We start from the raw sequence: 22,755 nt of genomic DNA, 5'->3' as shown, positions 1-22,755 counted from the left end.
CCAATGAAGGTGTGCGTCAGTTACACTCGTATTTTGTTGTCTTTAGTGGTTTTGTGGCGCCGAATGGACGAATGTCTAGGTTGAACAGATACGAGTTTAAGCCTTAAACTCGTATCTGCTCAATCTAGACTTTCGGTCACAGTTTAGATTCCTGGCACCGTTGGCTACACCATCTGTCCTTGTTAAAGGCACTTTACACGACTTTCTTCACCCCAACTATGTATACAAATGGCTAATGACTGCTGTTGCGAAGGGGGGAGGGGACGATGAAAAGAAAGGGGTGGGTTCTGCCGTCCAATACCGTGCCGTAGACACAGTGGATATCAACGGCCTCAAAAGGCATTGCGACTACCTTTACCCTTAGGTCCCCTTTCCACTAGACGGCGATCGCGCTGTGCTCTCACTGCGACCTACAACGGATGTGTGTATTCTTCGCTTTCAAGCTGAATGTATCATACAGAATGTAAAAGTGTGACTGAAGAGACAAAAAACACACAAAACGTGAAAAGATTCGTTCGTTTTTCTCTACAATTCGTTGAGCGATCTGTCAAATTTTAGGTCACAGAGAGGGCGCTGCGAGAGCGCCGTCTTCGTGGAAAGGGGATATTAGTGTTGTAATGATCAGCCCAAAAGCCCTACTTCAATTGTCTCCATTGCTATCTGCGTTGTTCCTAGTGAATATCAGGACATCCAACAAGCAAAATGATTTCTATCTGTTTTATCACTAAATCAAACACCTACATTCACTGTATTTTCAGACTATAACAGACACTATTGTGGCCATGTCAACATTGACTCTAGAAGACTACGACAGCGTGGGCGGAGTTGCATCCGTAATGCTACTTGTTACAGCATTTCCAGACCAACTTACCCCTGAATCCATGGTCAGTCGCACTGTATTACCTTCTCAAAGATGATGCTTGTATGTGGGCCCAGTATGTGTATGAGTTTGGGGTATTTCCCACCTAAATATGGCATACCAAATCAAAGAGCGCCGAATGGGGAAGTAAATCTGCATCAGCAGTACAAAAGATGTCAGGTTTTACTGATCTAATGAAGCAAGTGGCTTAGTGAGATTAAATTGGCGAACAATTTCCAGCAGGAAGAGATGCCACTTTTAGATAACCTTGTATGAGGCATTGATATCACAATTGATGGTCATAGAGTTTACACTTATCTGACTTATTTTTTTTAGTAAAATTCACAATTATAATCTTATTGATTTATGCTTCTGTTCAGGTCCTTGCCTCATCCATTCTGAAGTCGACATTTCAGAGCCTACGGATGATGTCCGGAAACAGCACCATACTTCCTGTTAGCGCCGTGAACAGGGCTGCCGGTTCTCTGTTTTCAGGTGAAGTAAATGGGAAGTGAGTGAGTGAGTGAGTGAGAGTTAGTGAGTGAGTGAGTGAGTGAGTGAGTGAGAGTGAGTGAGTGAGTGAGAGTGAGTGAGTGAGTGAGTGAAAGAGAGTGAGTGAGTGAGTGAGTGAGTGAGAGTGAGTGAGTGAGTGAGAGTGAGTGAGTGAGTGAGTGAGTGAGTGAGTGAGTGAGTGAGTTAGTGAGTGAGTGAGACTGAGTGAGTGAGAGTGAGTGAGTGAGAGTGAGACTGAGTGAGTGAGTGAGTAAGAGAGAGTACGTGAGTATTTCAAAAGTGACATGCATTTTATCTTATGTCTCGTTAACATGCTTTTTGTGTTTGCAGCAGCCGTGCGACTGTTGCCAATGTATTACGTAATAAAGCCTAATACACAACTTAATCTTTGTTCACAGCGGTGGGCAATGTTTTCGGGGCTTCCCAGACTATGGCTTTATCGGAGCGAGAGGCAGGAATCACTTACTCCGATGTCTTAGAAGCGGTATGTTCTTTAAACTCAGTCAGCCTTGAATACCCCTATTATCTTTTGCCACAGGCCCCCACACACTTGTCATACGGATGTATATCAAAATGAGCCCCAAGAAGAAAATAGGTTCCATTACTAAAAGCTTGTTTAATGGCTGTAATGTTTCTCAAAGTGCCATAATTCCTCAACAGCCATCTATCCAGTTGTGAGTTTTTGCATGATCCGTAAATGATTTCTTCTATCAGGTTGGTTGTTCAATTCAACACAGTTTTCTTAAATAGCTGCTGCTAAAACGTCGGTAGAGAAAAATACCAAGCGATTTACATGTATGTTCATGTTTTTACGATCTTACAGAGCAAGAATGCCACGACAGTCGGGTTTGAAGCTCTTGATGTGCTTGATGACATCATGCTCAACGCCATGATGCCGGAGTTCACGGATCCGGAGGATAAGGAGATGTTTGCAGATTTTTACACCTCGCAGGTTAGAAATTATACAGTCACAATCAAAGATGATGCCTTCTGCAATTTTATGGTACATAACTAGTTAACAAACGCGTACATGTGTATTTGTGTGTGTCTTTCGATGTCTGCTCTGATTCTTGTCCCATGTTTGCTCGTATATGGGTACTCCGACGTTTAGCCTTCATAATTGTCAACATATTTAACAACAGCTTCATAGATTTTCTCCTAACAGTGACAGTTTTAAAGCTTAAAGGCAAAGAACATACCTCCAAATTTTCGACGGCTATCAGTCCATCTTGTTCACGGAAAGTGACCAAGTCTCGTGATAGAGTACGAGACTTGGTCAGGCTTGCGCAGATCATCTCCCCACCCCCTCCCCCGCCTCCTTGCGAAATAGGGGTAGGTAGGACTTGGGCAGCTCCCGACCCTCTTTGCGGTTCAGCTTCGCACCCTCCAGCTGGATGTGGATGGCTTCCTTGATCTTTCTTTCAAATTGTCTACTTTCAGGTGCATATAAGGATACAACGGCAGAATCTAAGCGTCTTGGAAGAAAAGGTTTACCAGGTCGGGGGAGCAAGTGACTGCCTCATCCGTGTGGCGTCCTTCCCCCCACTCATCGGAAATAAGTGCCCTCGAGGAAATACCATTGGAGTACAGGTAATGCTATGCTTCATCTGATTTTGCAAAAGTTTTTTGTAAAGCCAGGTTTCACGGTTTTTCTTACTTTACTCTCAAATGCTTTCAACAACTCACAGGTATCATGGACGCTCATCTGTGTTGGTAGTAATCAAAGTACAATGCTAAACTTTCTTCCAACACAAAGGTATACACGGATCAGATTTTCAACGACCAAACTTCTAGGCACGTTTGACCAATTGCTGACGTCACGTATCAGCAAGATCACGTGTTAGTTATTGTTCGATTTGTTCATTGATTGATCGATTGATTGATTGACTGATTGATTGATTGCGAATTCCTTTCACTACAGTTCTACGAGTCCAATTTCAACCCATTCGAGTACTCCAACAACTCCAAAGAGATTGAGACCGACATCCCGGGACTCAGCGTGAAATGTGCAGACCGAACACTTTCTATTTCCAACCTGGGAGAACCCATCGACATCCTGACGCGCAGAGAGAACAAAAGTCTGGACGACGTCGTGTACATCTTCAACAGTGCAGCTCCACTTGGGGAGTTATCGGTGTGCTGATCAAGCTTTCATTAAATGTTTTTCCTTATAGTCTGGAGAAAGTCAGGTTCATTACCTTGATGAAAACGGAGGTATTGCAGTCAATTGGCGTTTTTGTTTGTTTGTTTGGTTGGTTGTTTTTTAAATTGTCTTGGTTTTTGCCTGTAGGGTGCCAACCCACCATAATGTTATGGTACTGTTGCATTAGTACAATTGTCCAATGGTTTGGCTTTGTTCCAATGTTGTAGACAGGCAGGGTGACTCATGGCAACACCCAAACAGGTTGTTAGGAGTACACATTTAAAGATTCTTACTATTTGCACTGACTAAAAAAAACTCTTTCTTTTTTTTATTACAGACATTTCTGTTCTTCGCCAAGAAGAACATGTCGTCTTTGGGAATCTTGGTAGAGTTTAACAGTACCCTCTACCCTCAACCTGTCACAATGTACCTGAGCAAACACGTGCCGCCTACGACAGACGACTACAACTGGACAACAACGCTGCCTGTCCCAGACGGTCAACTCTTTTCAATAAAGTGGATAAACAACACGTTCCTAACTGCCGACCCGTACATGTGGCATCTACCGGAGGATGAGATTTCCATCACTGACGGTGACGTTGTGAACATGACCAAGTATTACGTCGGTATGTATCTAAATTTATGTATTATACATATAGCCCATTTGCGCACATTAGCGAAATGCGTCATGAGTAACATGTCAAAAGACCACCTGATCTTGTTATGCAGATCGAGACAATGTTGGAGAAAAGATCTGTTTAGGGGTCTTCACCTTTGACATATTACTCACATCGGATGGGCATGCTTACTTAAAATAGTGAACCTCCTTATTATCTTACTCTATGTACAAAGATGATGTATTACATCGAGAAGTTTTTACCACTAAACCAGTTTATGGTATACCGCATTCACGGCAATTTGGCACTGAAACTTAAAGATGTATTTTCCAAAATGACAAAGCCCAAATGTTTATCATGTTTGTGTTTCGTCTCAGGAGTTCAGTTTGGCTCAGAGCTGGATGTGGGAAGTGGAGACGTTGTCGACTTTACTCTGTCCGTATTTGAGACGTCCTGTGTTTATTTCGCGGAGGAACCCATCCATCTGTGGCAAGGCGACGGCTGCAGTGTAGGTCTTTTTTATGTTGTGTCCAATAGCCACTGAACGTTATCCAACAATTAGAAAATTCCATAAAGCTCTTAATGTAAATTGATTTATTGAGATACATCGGTACTCGATTCACCGAAATAACTTTGCAGTCAACTAATACAATTGTGAGACTAACCGAAGCACATAATTTTAGAGAACTCAACTACCAAACAACAATCATGCGGAATCTACAGAGATTTTTACAGTGATAATCAGTGATAAACATGGTGCATTATGTACAACAAATGTTTGTCAATGGTATTCAGAAGTATTGACAGCTGTCTGTCATTTACATACCCAGATGTCAATACATTGTAAACTATTACATCCATCTGATAACATATCCTTGCTTCATCACCTGGTATCCATACCATTTACTCTCAGGCCGGAGCGATGTCCAATATGACCCACATGCACTGTCGATGCGACCATCTGACCAAGTTCTCTGGCTTCGTGGCGCCAAACCCGCTCAACATCCAGGAAGCCCTGTCCGCGAACGTCCTGGAGAACCCAGCCGGTCTCATCCTGGTGCTGGCAGTGTTCGGGTCCTATCTGTTCCTCCTCCTGTTTTCGAGGAAGGCTGATAGAAAAGACCTTACCAAGGCAAGAAGTTGAATACTGTTTGTTGTACCGTATTTGCTAACTTAAGATTTTCGACTATGATACCAGTACGAATTGAACAAAAGTGTATAGACCAAGCAGCCTACAGCATGTCCTGCAATTGCAATGTTTACTTGCCCCTGCACTATTGGTCCCCATTTATATCGTAAATTTACTGTGCCTTTGTCATTACTGTGTTCTCTGTATTTTCTTGTGTTAGAGAAGAATATAAGTTAGATAACCACTACATTTCCAAACGTGAACCAAAGTATATTGCTGTAAACAGTACCTGAACGATGGTAACACAAGTTGATTCATCAACTGAAATAAACTGAAACTAAACCTCCTACTGATGGTGACTAACAAAATTTTATTTTCCAAACAGGCCGGTGTTGGGATTCTGCCTGGCCACAGACTGAACCCCCGCAGAGACTGTCAGTATTTGATCACAGTCTACACGGGCTTCAAGGGCAATGCTGGGACAACTGCAGAGGTAGGAGTTTCTATTACTTGTAAAGAAATCTTTGGATATCAACATTGAATTTAGAATGTGTATTTCGACACCTCCATATACTTTGCACAATGCTATATGATAATACTAATTGCTGGTTTTAAGGTTACAAAAGCTTGTTCATAGGATATGTTATAGACAGCTATCTAGCATTTTCTTTTAAGGATAAACTGTTCTGTTCTGTACATCTTATCTATTCATATGCAGTAAAATAATATTTATTGCAGATTTCCATCGTGCTGCATGGCTTTAACGAAAGCAGCCCGACCATCACGTTCAGGGACCCAAAAAGGATTCTGTTCGAACAGGGCAGCGTTGATTCCTTCCTGGTCTCCACGGAACAACCACTAGGGGGGCTGACTCACATGCAAGTCTGGCATAACAACGCCGGGTACAGCCCAGCATGGTAAGCGTATTGGTAAACGAGCTCATGACATTTATATTAGGCTTAACAAAAACAAGTAATAATGTCTCAAACATGGCAGCCAAAACGACTGAATCGCGTCAGGACATTGCGTAAGGAACATATTTGCAAATATTGTGTCGAAACTTAACTCTAAAGTTAAAACTTCATAATTATGGATTTTACCGACACTGAAGAGTCTTCATTCAAATACTTACACATTGATCACGACTATACGAAACGTTTAAAACAAAATTTGATGGGGTATTAGGTAAAATGGTGGAAGACTGTCACGACAGAAACGTCTTTTGTTTCATTTCCCTGTTCAAGGACATGGCCTTCGATGTGTTTTAGTCTGATTGTACCATATTGTCCTTGATGTGTTAGCGTGATTATACCAAGGACATTGTTATCTTCTAGATGTATTTTAAATTAAGAGTAATATTATACAAATTACATCATAATGTCCTTGTTGTATTTGAGTATTATCATGTCAAGGACATTATAATATTCTTGATTATTTCTAGCTAGCTAGATATCTAAAAGAATAATAAAGCACACGTTGTATGTTAGCAAATCTAGGATTTTCAATACATCCTTTAGAACACTCTTTATAAAGTCCAAACTCCTTCAAAGAATGTATAGATAGATATTCTGTTGGAAGGTAGTTTCTTGATTAATCTGCAAGTATGCGCTAGGGATGTTGTAACTTACAGCTTTAGAATACCTAAAGTAATGCAATAGATGTCAACTTTATATTTCAACACCCGAATGTTAATGACTATTTCAAGTTGCTATCATTTGAAACATTGTTTCGTTCAATCAATGTTCAATCAATAATCGAATGACTGTTTATATTTTTCTCCATAACAGGTTCCTTAACCAAGTGATTGTCGTCAACAGAGGAACCAACGAAACAACCTACTTCTTGGCAAACAGGTACTTACATTACCTGGACTTCCTCAATGTTGAATTTCCTGGACGACATGAATTTTGGCAATCTTGATAAAAGGGAGATCTGTTTGGCAATCTCTTGTGCTGTATACGATTTGTCTGATTGCATCTTATTTACTCAGAAGCGTTGTTTGGTTTTATTGATGAATGTATTTCTATTGCAGATGGCTTGCCATCGATGAAGATGACGGTGAGATCCACCGCATCATTCCCACAGCGTCACTGGAGGACATGACGAAGTTTCGAAACGTTTTTCTTGCCAAAAGCTCCAGGTGATCATCACTCCTTCTTCCGTAAAAAAACTCAAGGCTGCTGTTTGTTGTAAAAACTTGATTCTCCCCAAACTGTGAAAACTATTTACGTGTATGAAGCATAGAGACAATTCAATCTCTACAACTGAATAAGATACGAAGGTTCCTTCCGGACGTTTTAAGTGACGACATCCATCACTTTTCGTAAGCTTCACTAGAATGAACTGACGGAGGAATTAATGACAGTACATAACTTGTAACTGGAAACACCAGTTGAACTTGTCATTTCCGTACTCATTCCAGTTGTAAACATTGATTTGTCTTCAAGTGTTCAAAATATTCTATTGTAAAATGTAAATCATTAGAACACTAAATCATTGAACAGGCAAATCATGTAGTGCTACCTGGATACATTTTCTGTCGATAGATGAAAAATATTTGATGTCATTATGTGCTTAGTCATCTGTAGGATTCATTGCTAATTGACACTTCTCGACCAGGGACATGAACGATGGTCACCTGTGGTTCTCCGTTGCCGGCCGCCCTGCCCGGAGCCCGTTCACTCGTGTTCAGCGCCTGTCCTGCTGCCTGACGCTGCTCTACAGCACCATGGTCACCAACATCATGTTCTTTGGTCGCGGGGACGACTTCGACCCTCCAGAACCACTCAGGATTGCTGGTTTGGAGATTGAACCTCCGATTTCTCTACCTCAGGTACGGCAATGACGCACAGTAAGCAAAATCGTATCTACATTAAAAATTTTCAATTCAAGAACGTAATAATTAGCAAATGATCATTTACTCAATCTTTTTGCCTCTTCAGCTAATGATTGGCATACAGAGCGCGGCTATCATCCTTCCAGTCAACCTTCTCATCGTCTTCTTTTTTCGCAACTCGGGGAAGCGACCAAAAACAAACACCAACAGTAAGAAGGCAGATTCCCAATCAAGTGACGATACCCTTGATTCCACGAGGAATATGCCAAAGAGCAAAGAAGCTCTTCCATCCCTTGTTCGAAACACACCCTCCAATTATTGTACAACCAACAGTCCATCCGTTGGTTTGAGGATCAGGAAAAACAGCGACAATGCCATGAGTAACATTCAACAGGCAGCAGAGGTTCCGCACAATAACAGCACGGCTAAAGGTAACGAAGAGAAAGCCGTGCCCGAGAAGAAGTCGACACTACCCTGGTGGGTTGTGTATTTTGGTGAGTAGAGACTGTCACTTTTTGATACCAAGGATTTGCTTAACATTAGATTTGTTATATCAAATCTTATTGACTCATTGGTGAGGATTAAAGACGATGGAAGGTAAAAAATGCTTTGGAATGGCTAGATTGGGTTAACAAGGGAAAATACGAAAGTCTCTTCAAAATTCTGATCCATGAAGCTAACTTTGTTATCGGCATTTTCACTCCATTCCACCAAATAATCTTCTTAGTCTATTCTTATGGTCATTGTATTGAACTACAATTGCAATTGTCTACCTAAACGTTTTGTTTTAACTTTAACTTGAGATTTACCATCAACTATTGCAGGTTGGCTTCTTGTGTGGGCTGCTAGTTTTGTGGCTGCCTTCTTCACAGTTCTCTACACGTTGAGTTTTGGCAGGGCGAAGGCAGAAGCCTGGGTTTTCACCTTCGTGACGTCATTTTTCACCGACCTGTTCCTGGTGCAACCCTTCAAGCTGATGCTGATCGCGATGCTGTTTGCCCTGTTGACGAGGGTAAGCTAACATGGCTGCAGTTTCCCAAGAATCCGTTTACCCTCAACGGTTTGCCAGTGATTTGCAACAGTTTGCCAGTGATTCAAGAACAGTACTTATATAAGTTGTCTGTGTGTATGTTAAAAAAAAGCACATTCCTAAAAACTAAAAAAATATGTTCGAATGGAAAATATCTTCATAACAAGAGCAACGACATAACTGACATCAGAGATTAATACCAACCATCAATATTGAGGATTTTTATTTGCTTTTTTAACGTAGAAACCTATCGAAGACGAAGATCCACCTCCCGCGCCAGTGGAAGACGACGAGGAATATTTACAACCCGATGTTCAGGTAACCTAACATTCTATCACGTATATAGCAAACTTGGATTTTTCGATCAAGGCAAGCAATCGATTGATGTGTTTGAGAGAGAAAGAGAGAGACAGAGAGAGAGACAGAGAGAGAGACAGAGAGAGAGACAGAGAGAGAGACAGAGACAGAGAGAGAGACAGAGAGAGAGAGATGTGTTTGAGAGAGAGGGACACGATGCTCTACGTTTATAAGCTGTGATTCTCCTCTATCCAACAGGTTGACGAAGTTCAGTCTGGCCGTCGGTTTGGCAGTGCAACTGGCTGGATGCGCTACATGGGGATGAGCCGAGCACCAAAGTATGCTCCTGATTCTGAAGTAAGCCCCCTCCTAATACTGTATCATTGAGTCACTATGTACCTTGCCTATAGTTGTACGTCTCGTCTTGTTTACATTGAATATACTAAAAGTTTTACATATTAGTCTCTAGATGAAGAGCGAACCACATCACCACCAGATGAGTCGGAACTAGCGGAAGCCAGAGCCAGGAGCGCAGAGAAACGCAAACGGCGTGCGGCTGTGCTGGAGGTGCTTGTGTTCGGCCTGTTCGTGACGGTGATCATGCTCACGGCGTACCAAGAACGGAGCCCGCTGGGCTTCTACATGACACAGAACGTCAAGGAGCACGTGTTCGGAAGCGCGGACGAGCTTCCAGATGTAAGTCAAACATAAACAACTTTCATCTTAATTTCAACACGTAGAATACCTTTAGTTTCATATATTCTTTTTTTGGTGAATTCTGTTCATCCATTTCCCTGCCTCCATGTGAGTTTTGATTCGGGCCAAACCCATGGAAACATCTTTGAACTACAGGTCTCCTGTTACACAATTTCTACGTTTTATACACATAGCAAGACAAACTAACAGACAAACAAACAAACAATGGCTCTTGAAATTCACAAACAACATAAACTTTTTCCCTTTCAGATCAAGGACATCCCTTCATTCTGGGAATGGGTAACAGACAGCCTGATTCCAGCCACACACTCACAAGACTGGTACAACGGGGAAGCCTACCCCAGTGACATGGTACTTCCGGACTTGTTAACTCATCAACTCGGCACGGCACAACTTAGACAGGTCCGGCTGATACCAGGTAAGAAAGAGTTTGTCTCGTAACTTTATAATCATTACAGGAATTTACAATACAGTGCAATACAGGGTCACTATTGTCTCCTCAGATAGTAAGAAAACGATTACCAAACACTTGTTACTTACAACTGCAGGTCAGCTCTGCAAGACACCTGAGAAGATGCGATCCTTTGCACCACGGTGTACCGTCGCTTTCGCCAATCTGAAGGCGGATACTGAAGACTACATGCAGGTAATTGTACATGTCTACATACATTTTCATAGATAAAGACATCGAATATTATCATACACTAATGTTTTACAATTGCCTCCTACTTTAAAGGTTGTAGCTATCATTTTTCTGGACTAATCAATTTCCAAATTTCCATGCGTACGCGCGACAATCCATACCAGGCAATGTTTTTTGCCTCTGTGAAAATGTTTTCGATGTGCGTTTGGGTTGATGTCTGCCCGCAGTTATTTGGATGTACTGTCAGGAATTAATAGGACGATGAGGTCACCCGAAAACCAGACTGGTAGTGGCAGGATGTAGAGTTCAGAGGTGATGCAATTAGTCTCTAATCAGACATGACAGTCCGAGTCATTATAGAAGAGGCTACTGATTCAAAGAGATGTTGTTTTTGGTCTGTCTCTCCGTCAGTATATTTCGTCTTTGTTTGGCATTTTTACCAACTTTTAAGGCTGATCAGTAATAGAATATCACTGAAGCAATTGATGTGTTTAACCACAGGGGTGGATTCCGTACAATGACACCGACAACTCTACTGCCATCCCCACACCACCTCCTCTTACGGGTCAAGATACGCCGTGGAACTTCACATTTGTGTCTCTGAGTGACAGTGAGTTTATTCTTATGTCTTTTATGTGAACACCGGGTGTTATTCCATTGACCTTATGAAACTAAATCTATCAGCAGAAACTTTATGAACATGTGATTATCAAGGACATCAATGTGTCTTGTTTTTGAAAACCTTAACAATAAATATAAAAAAGCTCTAATTGCTAGAGACATATTTTAGAAATACACCAAGCACGCATTAACATTGCGTTTGCTTTACCAGGCTTCCCGTTCTTCGGAACACATGGCACGTACCTCGGTGGTGGGTACACAACAGCACTGGGAACGACACTGACTTCAAGTGCAGCATTGTCAGCCTACCTGGAGCAGTACAACTGGCTGGACGAGCGAACCCGTGCCGTCTTCGTGGAGCTGATCCTCTACAACCCACATGCCAACCTGTTCTCCGTGGTGTCGCTAGTGGTGGAGTTCACTCAGCTCGGAGCTGCCTTTACCAGTGGAGAGGTTGTATCTCTGAGGCTCATCCAACACGATGCCATCCTCCTGCTGGCACTACGGGCTTTGCTGACGGCATTTCTGCTTTTCTTCGTCGTTAAAGAAGGTGAGACAGAAAGTACCTCAAATGTTATTTCCTTTCATTGATAAACGTATTTTTTTCTTTAAAAGATGAATAGCAGCTTTCAAACTTATACATTCCAATGCAGTAGCAAGGAAAGCCATCAGGGGCCCAAAAATATCTCTTCAACACATAATCACATAATACACCTCATAACAATCCTTCCATAGCTTGTGGATTTACGTTGTTCAGTCACAAATCACAAAGACACAGTCACTGCCAAAAGCATAACCTTCTTAGCAAAGGTAAAAAGATTTCCACCGTCTCTGTCGTCACGAGCACAAATCATCAGTTGATGAGTGTATTTTGTGTCGTTGCAGCCAAGAGCCTGCTAGCCAGACCACTTGAGTACCTGGGTGAGTTTTGGAGCTGGGTGGAACTCTCGGTCATCGTCATTGGTTTCGGAAGTCTTGGGGTCTACTTCAACGCACAAGGCATCATCGAAGAAGCCGCTGAACAACGTCGCTCTGGAAACACCGTGTTTGAGATCTACAAAAGCGCAGTGAACTGGTTTCAAATTTACACCTACCTGCTAGCATTTCTCATTTGCTGCGCTACGTTAAAGCTCATTCGGCTCTTACGGTTCAACTCACACGTTTATGCTCTAAGCATGACGATCAAAAAGTCTTTTGACCCAGTTATGAAGTTCTTCTTCGTAGCTGGTATCATTCTCATGGCCTTTACACAGATGGGGAATCTTCTGTTCGGCATCAAACTCCAGGATTACAAGAACATCCTGACCAGTCTGACCAGCCTGTGTACCATGATGTTAGGTAGTTTTGATTTCGATGCTCTCGTCGATGGCCACTATATTCTCGGCCCTGCGATGTTCTTCACCTATCAGGCTGTCATGCAGTTCATATTACTGAGCATGTTTATGACCATTATCATGGACGTGTACGCCGAGGAAAGTCAGGATCCAAACACAGATGACTTACAGATGGTCGCATTTGTAAAGGATTCAACCTCCGAGACAGTAGACAAAGCGAAGCACACTCTTTCAGAGGTCAGAAAACGAAAGCCGAAGAAAACTGTCAAGACAGAGGCGCCTGATCCTAAGAATCTGAACAAATTTGCAGTTTTTCTTCACGAACTTGACGACCCGAATAGACTATAGACCGAATAAACAGATTGTATGATCCAACTATCACATTGTCATAAATTTTAGGCGTTACGTCAGTTGGTCTGTAGCTTTTGGTGTGCTTTTCACCCAAGTTTTGTTATATTTTCAAAGGAATCTATAATTCATTTTGATAGAATTAAAAGTTATAATCAATTTAGCTGAATAAGTATGAGATTCATCTACTAGTACAACATATGTACATTGTAACCCAATATGTGTGTGTATTTTCTTCTTTTGTACTGAAATTTTATACTATTGTTCATGTATATATGTTAATCCCCCAAACAATAGATTGAAAATGTGCTAAAAATTGATTATCATTATCATTACGCTGTTATCACGTTATGTTATACGTAAAGCTAAGACCATTATTGCCTACCTCGGTTTAAGAATGTTACGTCTATATGACATTCTATAAGAATGTTTTAAAGTCTTATCAAATAAAGACAAACTCAATATCTGTATCATTGGTTTTGTATCGAGAATGCAGATGTTGTATGTTATTGTTCTTGCAAATATGCCCATTAAAATATGGTCTGAAAATGTTTTGTATCAGGCGTTGTATGACTATCGTGTGTAACTGTGTTTATTTTTATGCTTCCTTTTGATAGCGGTAACATGTATGCTGACCTTCTGACATGGGTGGAGTCATGATGTGATGTCTTACTTGAATATTCATGCCGTGAAATACCAACCATATGTTTATGGTACCCATGTAAATCCTTGCCCTCTGTGCGATGTCATATTTTTTTCATAAATTTTATGCTGATTACTCAAATATTTTGCAGTTTGCCCAGTAGTTATTACGTCTGTTTTCGTATGAAAATACCACAACTGGTAAATTAGGCGCTTCGGTAGAATAAGTGCTGAAGATGACCCCCATGTCATATCATACAAACCTTTCAATCTTCGACATACGACGCTCGTATCTAAAATAAAGTGGATTCTCATTAATATTTCAGCCGTTCGTCCTTACTTGCTCGCTTACCAAATAAACTCATGATCACTGACCGAAAATGACTCATTTCAACAGCATCATTAATGGAATGACCGAAAATTACCCATTCTAACAGCAAGCATCTCTTCAAGGGCACAGAGGATCACATGCTTGGCCACACTGTGTGTCATACAATATACATCGAACAAGCGGGGTTTTTTTTGCCTGAATGCGTGTGTATGCAGCGCCCAGGGTTGACTAGAGCGACCTTAGAAATGCTAATTAAAGCCTTCAAGAAAAAAACATCACAATAAAAGCACTCATCAAACATTAGTATGCAGTAGAATTGATGTATTGTTGTTCACCAACACAAAAGGCGATATTTCCAAACGGCAAATTACTTTCTATTTGTCAAATCATGAAACAAATGTTAGTCCAGATGCTCCGCCTGTCAACTTAGTTTGGATAACTAGAACGCAAATGTCCTTGGTTGCTAGGGCTGACGTATGTGGGCGGTGCCTTGGTAATACGAACTGTTGCATCATTGGGGATTCGAATGCCTCATAGGAATTTTGTCCGAGTGCAAGTACCAATGACTTGCCATGCGATTAATAACCTTGAAAACACGCCATCTCCATACGCCAACCTGGAGTAAGTATGTTCATGAATCCATCTGCGTACGTACAGGTCAAAGGTAAAGGCCCCTAACTTGTAAACAGTTCTTGTCTCAGCCATGCTTTTTACATGTCTCTCTCCCTATATATATATATACACGAACACCTTCGGTCGGTTTGTATAATAGTGCGTTGTTTACATCTCAGGGGCCTTCACCTTTGACCTGCGCACGCGCAGTTGGACGCCGTTGGACACGCGTATTGTTATATGGCCCTTATAACAGTTTGTCCTTGGTAGCTACGTGGTTTCCGAACCATGTGATTACTCAGTGCGTCATTGAAAAATTTGAAGGTCTTGCACAACTTGATAACATCTGCCAATGAGTCAGAGTGGAAGTGATTGCTGTATTCATCATTAAAAAATATAAGATTGAAATCTTTCTATCTTATCATAAGTATCATCAGCAAATAGGTCAGCACACCAATAATATACGTTTCTTGTTGTTACGTTTGTGAAGATTAATCATCCAGGATATTTAGAACATAAGAAGAATTCTTGTTCCGCAAGATTTGTGTACTTTTATTTTCAATTCACTGATGAAAAACAGCGGGCGCTGTTCGAAGCGTCTGATTAAAATCTTATATAAATCCAGCAGTATCGTCTCTTGTTGTTTGTTACAGTTCGCTGATTACGCCTCCTTGCGGCCGATGTTGTCATAACACTAACAGGTTGCCGACGCCATCCTTATGGTGTGCTTTTACGATGATTCAGCATTAAATGTAGAGTCCTGTTATGGGCTTTTAAGGTAATAAAACAAGTGCCCTCTGTTGCAAGGACTTTATTGGCAATGTTTTGTCACTTGTTGCGTTGCGGTATCACACAAACATGGTCGAATGAATAAAATATTTATGAATCATAAAAGCAAATATCGTCCATTTACAGTGTGCAGCCTTCAATTATAATGTGCACTATAATAGATGTGGCAACAACCATTAGCGGACAAATCGCAAGAAGCAATAAAGAGCACATGTCTGTGGCATACACGTACGTTTTCATCGAATGGAAGCCTCTGGTGACAGCATTCGGAAAAGGTGTCCCAGAAATGTTTTCTTATGCCTAGGTCCCAACCCGGGCCCCGGCCGGGTAGCTTTCGGAAACGAAAAATATGATATTAAAGGCAACAAAGCAAACCGAACGTAAAAGCAATAGTCTGGAGCATAATTTGTATATGTTTCTTATAATTAGTGAACCCTCTTATTTTTCGTTTTCGGCCGGACCCCGTTTCGGAAATGGGACATAAGCCATATGCCGGCATTAGAAGATGACGATATGGGATCACTGACACATGTTCATAGTACTTTGTCGCTAAAGAGAGCATTACTTCCATGAGATGGCATATCACACGACTTTCTTCACTTCAGTCAGACGAAAAATGAGTACTTAGCTTTGTCACTGGGATAGGAAGTTAAACCGGAGTTCCCGTGTTTGAGGAGAGCACGTTAAAAAATTTACCAGTTCAAAAGATACAGTCCTTTGGCCGTACCTGGGGCAATTACTGAGGTTACGTATGTTAGCGCCGAAGGACAGCCACTCCATACCCTTGCAAGTTAGCCCCTATTGTAAGCTCCTTTCAATTCAGCCCTATTTGCGAAGAGAGCGTATTCGATGTACACAATAAAAAACATTCACCTGGAAGGCCATCCTTTATGGATTATAGTCCGCACTTTATGCCTATTATTTACATCCAACGCACATTCTAAAAGGAGGGAAGTACTTTGCCCATCCATATCCACACTATACTGGAGCAGTCAGTCATTTAACGTTGAGAAGAGCACTGGTCAAGACTGATATGGACAAATTACTGGTCCTTACAGGTAAGCCAACACTTCTATTTGTTTCCATGTTTGACACATATTCATTGATATTTTGTATGATTTATCAAATGGTGTTGAGATCTCTTAGAGGCTGTGAAATGCTGTAGAAAAGATGAATATAGCCCTATACAAAAGAAATGAGACAATGGTTAATGATAGCAGGCAGTAGTATTGGTAAGCATGTTGGTATGCTTCAAAAATGCATACTAAGTCTATTTTCATCATTAATGTGTATCTGTAAGTTGACCATGTGCGGAATAAATAAATGTCACATGGATAAAGAAGAACCTATACAGTAGTTATATATATTGATGATCGTCGATAAGGGTTAGAGATGACAAATGGACGTTCCAAAAGGCAGCCACTCACCCTTTCCTTACTGAAATGTTCAGTACCAAGGACAGGTCTGTTAACAAGCGTGCGAATCGTTCAGTACTAACGACAGGTTTGTTTACAAGTGTGAACAGTGTTCAGTACCAAGGACAGGGTTATTTACAAGTATAAAAAGTGTTCAGTACCAAGGACAGGTCTATTGTTTACAAGTGCTAGAGGTGTTCAGTACCAAGGACAGGCCTGTTAACAAGCGTGAGAATCGTTCAGTACTAACGACAGGTTTGTTTACAAGTGTGAACAGTGTTCAGTACCAAGGACAGGGTTATTTACAAGTATAAAAAGTGTTCAGTACCAAGGACAGGTCTATTGTTTACAAGTGCTAGAGGTGTTCAGTACCAAGGACAGGTCTGTTAACAAGCGTGAGAATCGTTCAGTACTAACGACAGGTTTGTTTACAAGTGTGAACAGTGTTCAGTACCAAGGACAGGGTTATTTACAAGTATAAAAAGTGTTCAGTACCAAGGACAGGTCTGTTGTTTACAAGTGCTAGAGGTGTTCAGTACCAAGGACAGGCCTGTTAACAATCATGAGAAATATTCAGTTCCAAGGACATATCTATTTAGGCTTGTAAACAAAGCTGTCCTCTGATTTTAACTTTGACTATATGTTTCTTACTGTTGTGAATATATCCATCGCTTGTACTGAACACTACCAAATATTAGATGTTCACAGAAAGGCCTCTTTAGTTTGCATCTATCTTGACAATCGTTCCTGTTGAAACTACCGCAGTCCTGTTGGTGTGTCTACCACTGGTCGCGTCCTCTCTGTGCCGGAACATCACCACCCCTCCGGACCTGTGCTCGTGCCGGGATGGGGTAGCAGCAGCAGTGAACGAAACCTGCAGCCTGTGTCTCTGTACTGCGACCGTACCCTGGAGATGTTATGGTAAGTGTTGGTCACACCTTTGTGCTCTATCGTGCCCCTTGTTAGGCTTAGCTCCCATTTCCGAAAAGGGGCCTGGCCGGGATGTTTGTAGAATGGAAAAATGAAACTCTTTACCATTAAATATGCACATATTATGCTGTATGTTCTGTATGTTTTGTTGCCTTTGTTGTCACATTTTTTTTCGTTTCCGAAAGCTATCCGGCCAGTTCCCGGGTTGGGAAGGCCCGAAGGCGACAATCCCATCCAAAACCCGTTGGCTCTATCCAGTACTCATGATTATAGCCCTATCCAATACTCATGATCATAGCCCTATCCAGTACCCATAGCCCAATCCCGTACCCATAGCTCTGCCCAGTACCCATAGCTCTATCCAGTACTCATGATCACAGCTCTATCAAGTAACCATAGCCCTATCTAGTACTCATGATCATAGCTCTATCCAGTACTCGTGATCATAGCCCTACTCAGTACACCCATAGCCTTATTCAGTAATCCAGCCCCGGGATACATGATACCGGAATAAGACATTGTCATCATGAATATAATATGTATGGACAGGTGAATATGGCGTGACTAACTGAGTCCACGCTCCAGTACATGTTGTTGGTGTCATCGCTAGTACACTTTTATTGGCCACTCTCTATGATTGGTGAACATCTGAATGCACAAACCAAATATGGTTTAATGTGTGTGTGTGTGTGTGTGTGTGTGTGTGTGTGTGTGTGCGTATGCGTGTGTGCGTGAGTGTGTGTATCTGTGTGTGTCTGTATGTGTGTGCGCGCGTAATTGTGAGAGACAGTGTATGTGCTATGTATGTATGCACATGTATGTGTGTGTGTGTGTCTGTGTGTGTGTGTGTCTGTGTGTGTGTGTGTGTGTGTGTGTGTGTGGTGTGTGAGCGAGTGCACCCGTGTGTCTATGGCCATTTCATGAGATCATGTGGTATAAACGGAATTGCGTATATTTAGAAATCAAAGCAAAATACATTTAGTTCTTTAAACAAATCTTAGATGAAATCATATTCCTCTTCTAGTCGACCTTCGCTGGCTTGAGGGACAGGAAAATTGGGTGGTTGACTCCTTTCCCTCCGCGTACGCTTCCCCACCCTGGTTTGCCTTGGACGGTTCCCCGGACACCATGTGGGTCCCTCCAGCAATCAACAGCCCGATACCTAACAGGGAGCACTGGATCATCGTGGACATGCAGCAACCGTACAGGTTAATTTAACTGGCCACTTGTTTGATTTTGATATCATTTCCGACAATCTGAAACTTTCTATAGTCCTTAGAGGTTCGCCTACATTCAATGCTGAAATCAATTCCAAGCTTATGTTATTCACTCAAAAGTTCATTGATCTTACTCAACGTTTCTAGTCCTACTGTTATATTTCATATGTAGAATTTACTACATTTATATATTATTGAATTGTCTACTTTGTACGCGGGGTGGGTAGGGGTGTTTGGGGCAAACACGACGTTAGTCGTTTAGTTTGTTCAATTATTGTTTCTAATGTTGTTATATCTGTATTCATTTATTTATATGTATCTTAAGTGGCACTGTTAAGATAAGTTTCTTAACTTGAGTGCAGTGCCACTTTGTCCTGTCTGCTTTTATGTTGAATAATTAAAAAAACGTACAGGGTGTACCAGATCAGGATCGTTCCCGTTATCGACGGCATACACAACATCAAGGACTTTGTCCTGGAGCTGTCCCGCACGGACCCGTACGTGTGGCAAGTCCTGGAGAGCTCAGACCTCCCGTTAGGCGTCGGTGGGCCGCAGTACTTCGGGGATTTCAATGTGACGTCACAGTATTGGAGGATCACTTTCACATCCACCACAGGGTATCCTGTTTGGATATGGGACTTTTGCTTCTTTGGTCACGAAGGTTAGTTCGTTTTCTTTATTGTTCTTTTTTCTAGTCAGCAGTGGTGTCGTGTTTGCTCTCTCACTCCCTCTCTCTCTAACGGTGTGTGTGTGTGTGTGTGTGTGTGTGTGTGTGCGTGTATGAGTCTGTAATGCTTGTGTCTGTTCGCTTTCTTTCTCTTTTTTTTCTAGTCAGCAGTGGTGTCGTGTTTGCTCACTCACTCCCTCTCTCTCTAACGGTGTGTGTGTGCGTGTTTGTGTGTGTTTGTGTGTGTTTGTGTGTGTGTGTGTGTGTGTGTGTGTGTGTGTGTGTGCGTGTGTTTCTGTGGGTGTGCTTGTGTATGTGCTCGTGGGTGTGCGTATGTTTAGGAATACTAGCTTCTTGTTGAAATGAAAAAAAAATAGATGAATACGTCTGTTAATGATAAAACAAAATGTTTCCACCCCAGAGCCTATCAAAATCGTACCGTGTGAGACCTTACACTCTACCTGCACCCTGCCGCCTGCGGCTGACGGTCTCACACCGGGGTATGAACCTCCCGGGAACCAGCCCTGCTACGTCACTGTCGACATCCACGAGGGGATTCGAAAGTATGCTAGATCTACAAAACATATTTATGTCTACGCTGTATGTATCTAGTTTCAAATGTGGCATGATGTTGCGCCGTCGGTAAGGTGTTTGACCAAGGCCCCAGAGGTAAAGGGTTCGAAAACTCTGATTTGTCCCGAAAGATCCCGCCACATTTATCGAAAAGAGTAGGGGTTCTTCCCAATGTGAGTGCTTCAAAACATTTAGTCCAATGGTCGCACCTGGGTATTGAGGTCACCTGAGTGGCGCCGAATGTACAATGATGATAAAGAGATGTGACCTTATATGTAGCATTGCGCATACTTATAAATTACGGTCACATTTCCGAATCGGGGCCCGGCCGGGTTGTGTGTGGAAAAACAAAATTGTTTATCAAGGAATCAAGGTGCTTCTTTTGTCTTTATGTACGTAACTTTGCTATCTTATCTTTCGCACAGTGTCGACAACCCTCTTCAGGTACATGCGAGTGGGATCGTCACCATCAACCCTGTGGTCTCCTTTGAATGTGACATAGCCTTCAACGTGAGACTGCGCATTTTATCTCTGTCCTTATCTGATACTTAGTTGTTTATCATGATTTTTCGCAACAGTGCATGGACGGTACGGCGATTCCAGCTTTTATTAGTACCTAAGCCAGTGAGAGAGAGGTCTACAGACGATCACTGGCTTACTCTGGTTCACTCCTTTGGAGTTCACTAGTATCGGACGCCAGAGCTGCAACCTCAATCTCAAGTTTCAAAAGACTAGTGACATGGTACCGATCAACGAACGAGTATGGAATTAAAGAGCTAATGATTATTATTTGTTTTCATTATTATTATTCACTCTTTTATGTATGTATGTATTTAGCATTCCTTTATTCTCTGTATGATCAATAGAAATTTAGTGTTAATATGATTATTTGACCCCTCACCTCCTCCATGTAAGCTCGACCTCCATGAAAAGCGGCCTTGAAGGTTTATCGAGTTGAAATAAAGGCACAAACAAAAAGGCGTTCCTTTTGAAGGTCACCATTTCAAGGCTACCATACTGACATAACAAACTAATGCAGCGAATTTTCGATGTGTATTTTTATACAAAAGAAGGGGTTCCACCACTCGTCCACTTAAGGTGGACTCTCACTGCTCTTGGGGCATCGGTGCGGCACTGCGGGGTTCGTAGATGACTCATCGAATTTCAAAGAGAAACGGGAGAATTTTCTTCCGTTTTGTGTATTTTGTTGTCCTCTAAGTTTACGTATTACGTATTACGCAATATCTAAACTACTAAAAATCGCGAAAATACAAGTGCAGTGAGAGTCCACCTGTAGGGATCGCACCCGAAAGTGGAGAAAACCAGCACGTAAACTCCTCAGAGGAGCCCCTTTTCCAACTTGGACCGCAGTATAACAGGGGGGGGTGGTCATTTCTTGTTTCTACATATTTCTGTATCTAGGTGTCAGCTATGTGGACAGGGATAGCTAATATGTTGGTCAACTGTGTGTCAAAGGTGTGTGTGTGTGTGTGTGTGTGTTTGTGTGTTTGTGTGTGTGTGTGTGTGTGTGTGCGTGTGTGTGTGTGTGTGTGTGTGTGTGTGTGTGTGTGTTTGTGTGTGCGGTTGCGGACACGCTAACTCGAGACGCTGTGGATTGCTTTGCATTATTTTCGACATATTTCCCTGTATCCAGGTGTCAGCTATGTGGACAGTGAGAGCTAATCTGACACACCTGACGTACCCCATCGAGGCGTACCAGGAGTTCCTACCCGATGACGTGTTTCCTGACAAGCTGAAGCTCGTTCTTCCGGCGAAGACCATGCCACTCGGCTTGTTCATGGTGCAGGTAGGAACTTTTTTGTTTCAGAGAGAGCTGGAAACACTTTCGGGCAGATTAAAGCTACATCGGCGCCCTTCGTACACTTAAGCAATTATGATAACTTCATGTCCCAATCACAGTCCGACAGGACGACGCTCTTTTTGCGCTGTATTTCTCTCGAAATGTGACCTAAAATGTAGCAGATCGCCCAATGAATTGTAGAGAAGAAAACTATTCGGAACTTAACATTTGTGCGTGCGTGTGTGTGCATGTGCATGTGCATACGGTGGTTTCAGACAGAAATAATTTGTAATTTAATTTGAAATGACTCCCCTAAATAACCTGTTTATGAAAACAACGGATGTAGGTTACCCCGCGGAGATAGGTGAACAGACATTGCGCATTTGCATCTGTTGTTGAATAGTGTGTGGTTGGGGGAAAATACTGTACTGGTATCGTAAATTACATCTTCTAATAGATAACGAAATCTTATTAATTTTATTCTCATTTCAGCTCACAGTGACCATGAACGTGACGGATCTCGGTCACGTGAGTACCGGGGTTGCCCAGACGTGGCTGGAGGTTGTCCCCCTCCCCTTGGTTGCTGTGATTACTCCCGGCTATGCCAGAAGGTCCGTTCCTCCGTCAGACATCAATGTCAGGGCTGTTGACTCTTATGACCCCAATGGTCTGGTAAACAGTGATCAGTTCC

At 42.1% G+C, this 22,755-nt stretch overlaps 1 protein-coding gene across 1 annotated transcript in view; it reads left to right on the top strand.

Annotated features, from left to right (window-relative positions):
- LOC118424955 overlaps window positions 1-9,118 on the top strand; it is a 24,144-nt gene extending 15,026 nt beyond the window's left edge. The window contains exons 17-31 of the mRNA XM_035833763.1: window positions 1,240-1,354; window positions 1,771-1,856; window positions 2,196-2,324; window positions 2,813-2,962; window positions 3,294-3,506; window positions 3,853-4,141; window positions 4,510-4,640; window positions 5,046-5,264; window positions 5,647-5,754; window positions 6,000-6,178; window positions 7,049-7,114; window positions 7,294-7,401; window positions 7,881-8,094; window positions 8,204-8,591; window positions 8,922-9,118. Coding sequence (XP_035689656.1) covers window positions 1,240-1,354; window positions 1,771-1,856; window positions 2,196-2,324; window positions 2,813-2,962; window positions 3,294-3,506; window positions 3,853-4,141; window positions 4,510-4,640; window positions 5,046-5,264; window positions 5,647-5,754; window positions 6,000-6,178; window positions 7,049-7,114; window positions 7,294-7,401; window positions 7,881-8,094; window positions 8,204-8,591; window positions 8,922-9,118 — 2,592 coding nt within the window. The remainder of the gene's footprint in view (window positions 1-1,239; window positions 1,355-1,770; window positions 1,857-2,195; window positions 2,325-2,812; window positions 2,963-3,293; window positions 3,507-3,852; window positions 4,142-4,509; window positions 4,641-5,045; window positions 5,265-5,646; window positions 5,755-5,999; window positions 6,179-7,048; window positions 7,115-7,293; window positions 7,402-7,880; window positions 8,095-8,203; window positions 8,592-8,921) is intronic.
- The last annotated feature ends 13,637 nt before the right edge of the window (window positions 9,119-22,755 follow it).

The sequence above is a fragment of the Branchiostoma floridae genome, chromosome 10 (genome assembly GCF_000003815.2).
Source record: "Branchiostoma floridae strain S238N-H82 chromosome 10, Bfl_VNyyK, whole genome shotgun sequence".
NCBI classification, from domain to species: Eukaryota; Metazoa; Chordata; class Leptocardii; order Amphioxiformes; family Branchiostomatidae; genus Branchiostoma; species Branchiostoma floridae.
This window is presented reverse-complemented; position numbering and strand designations above follow the sequence as displayed.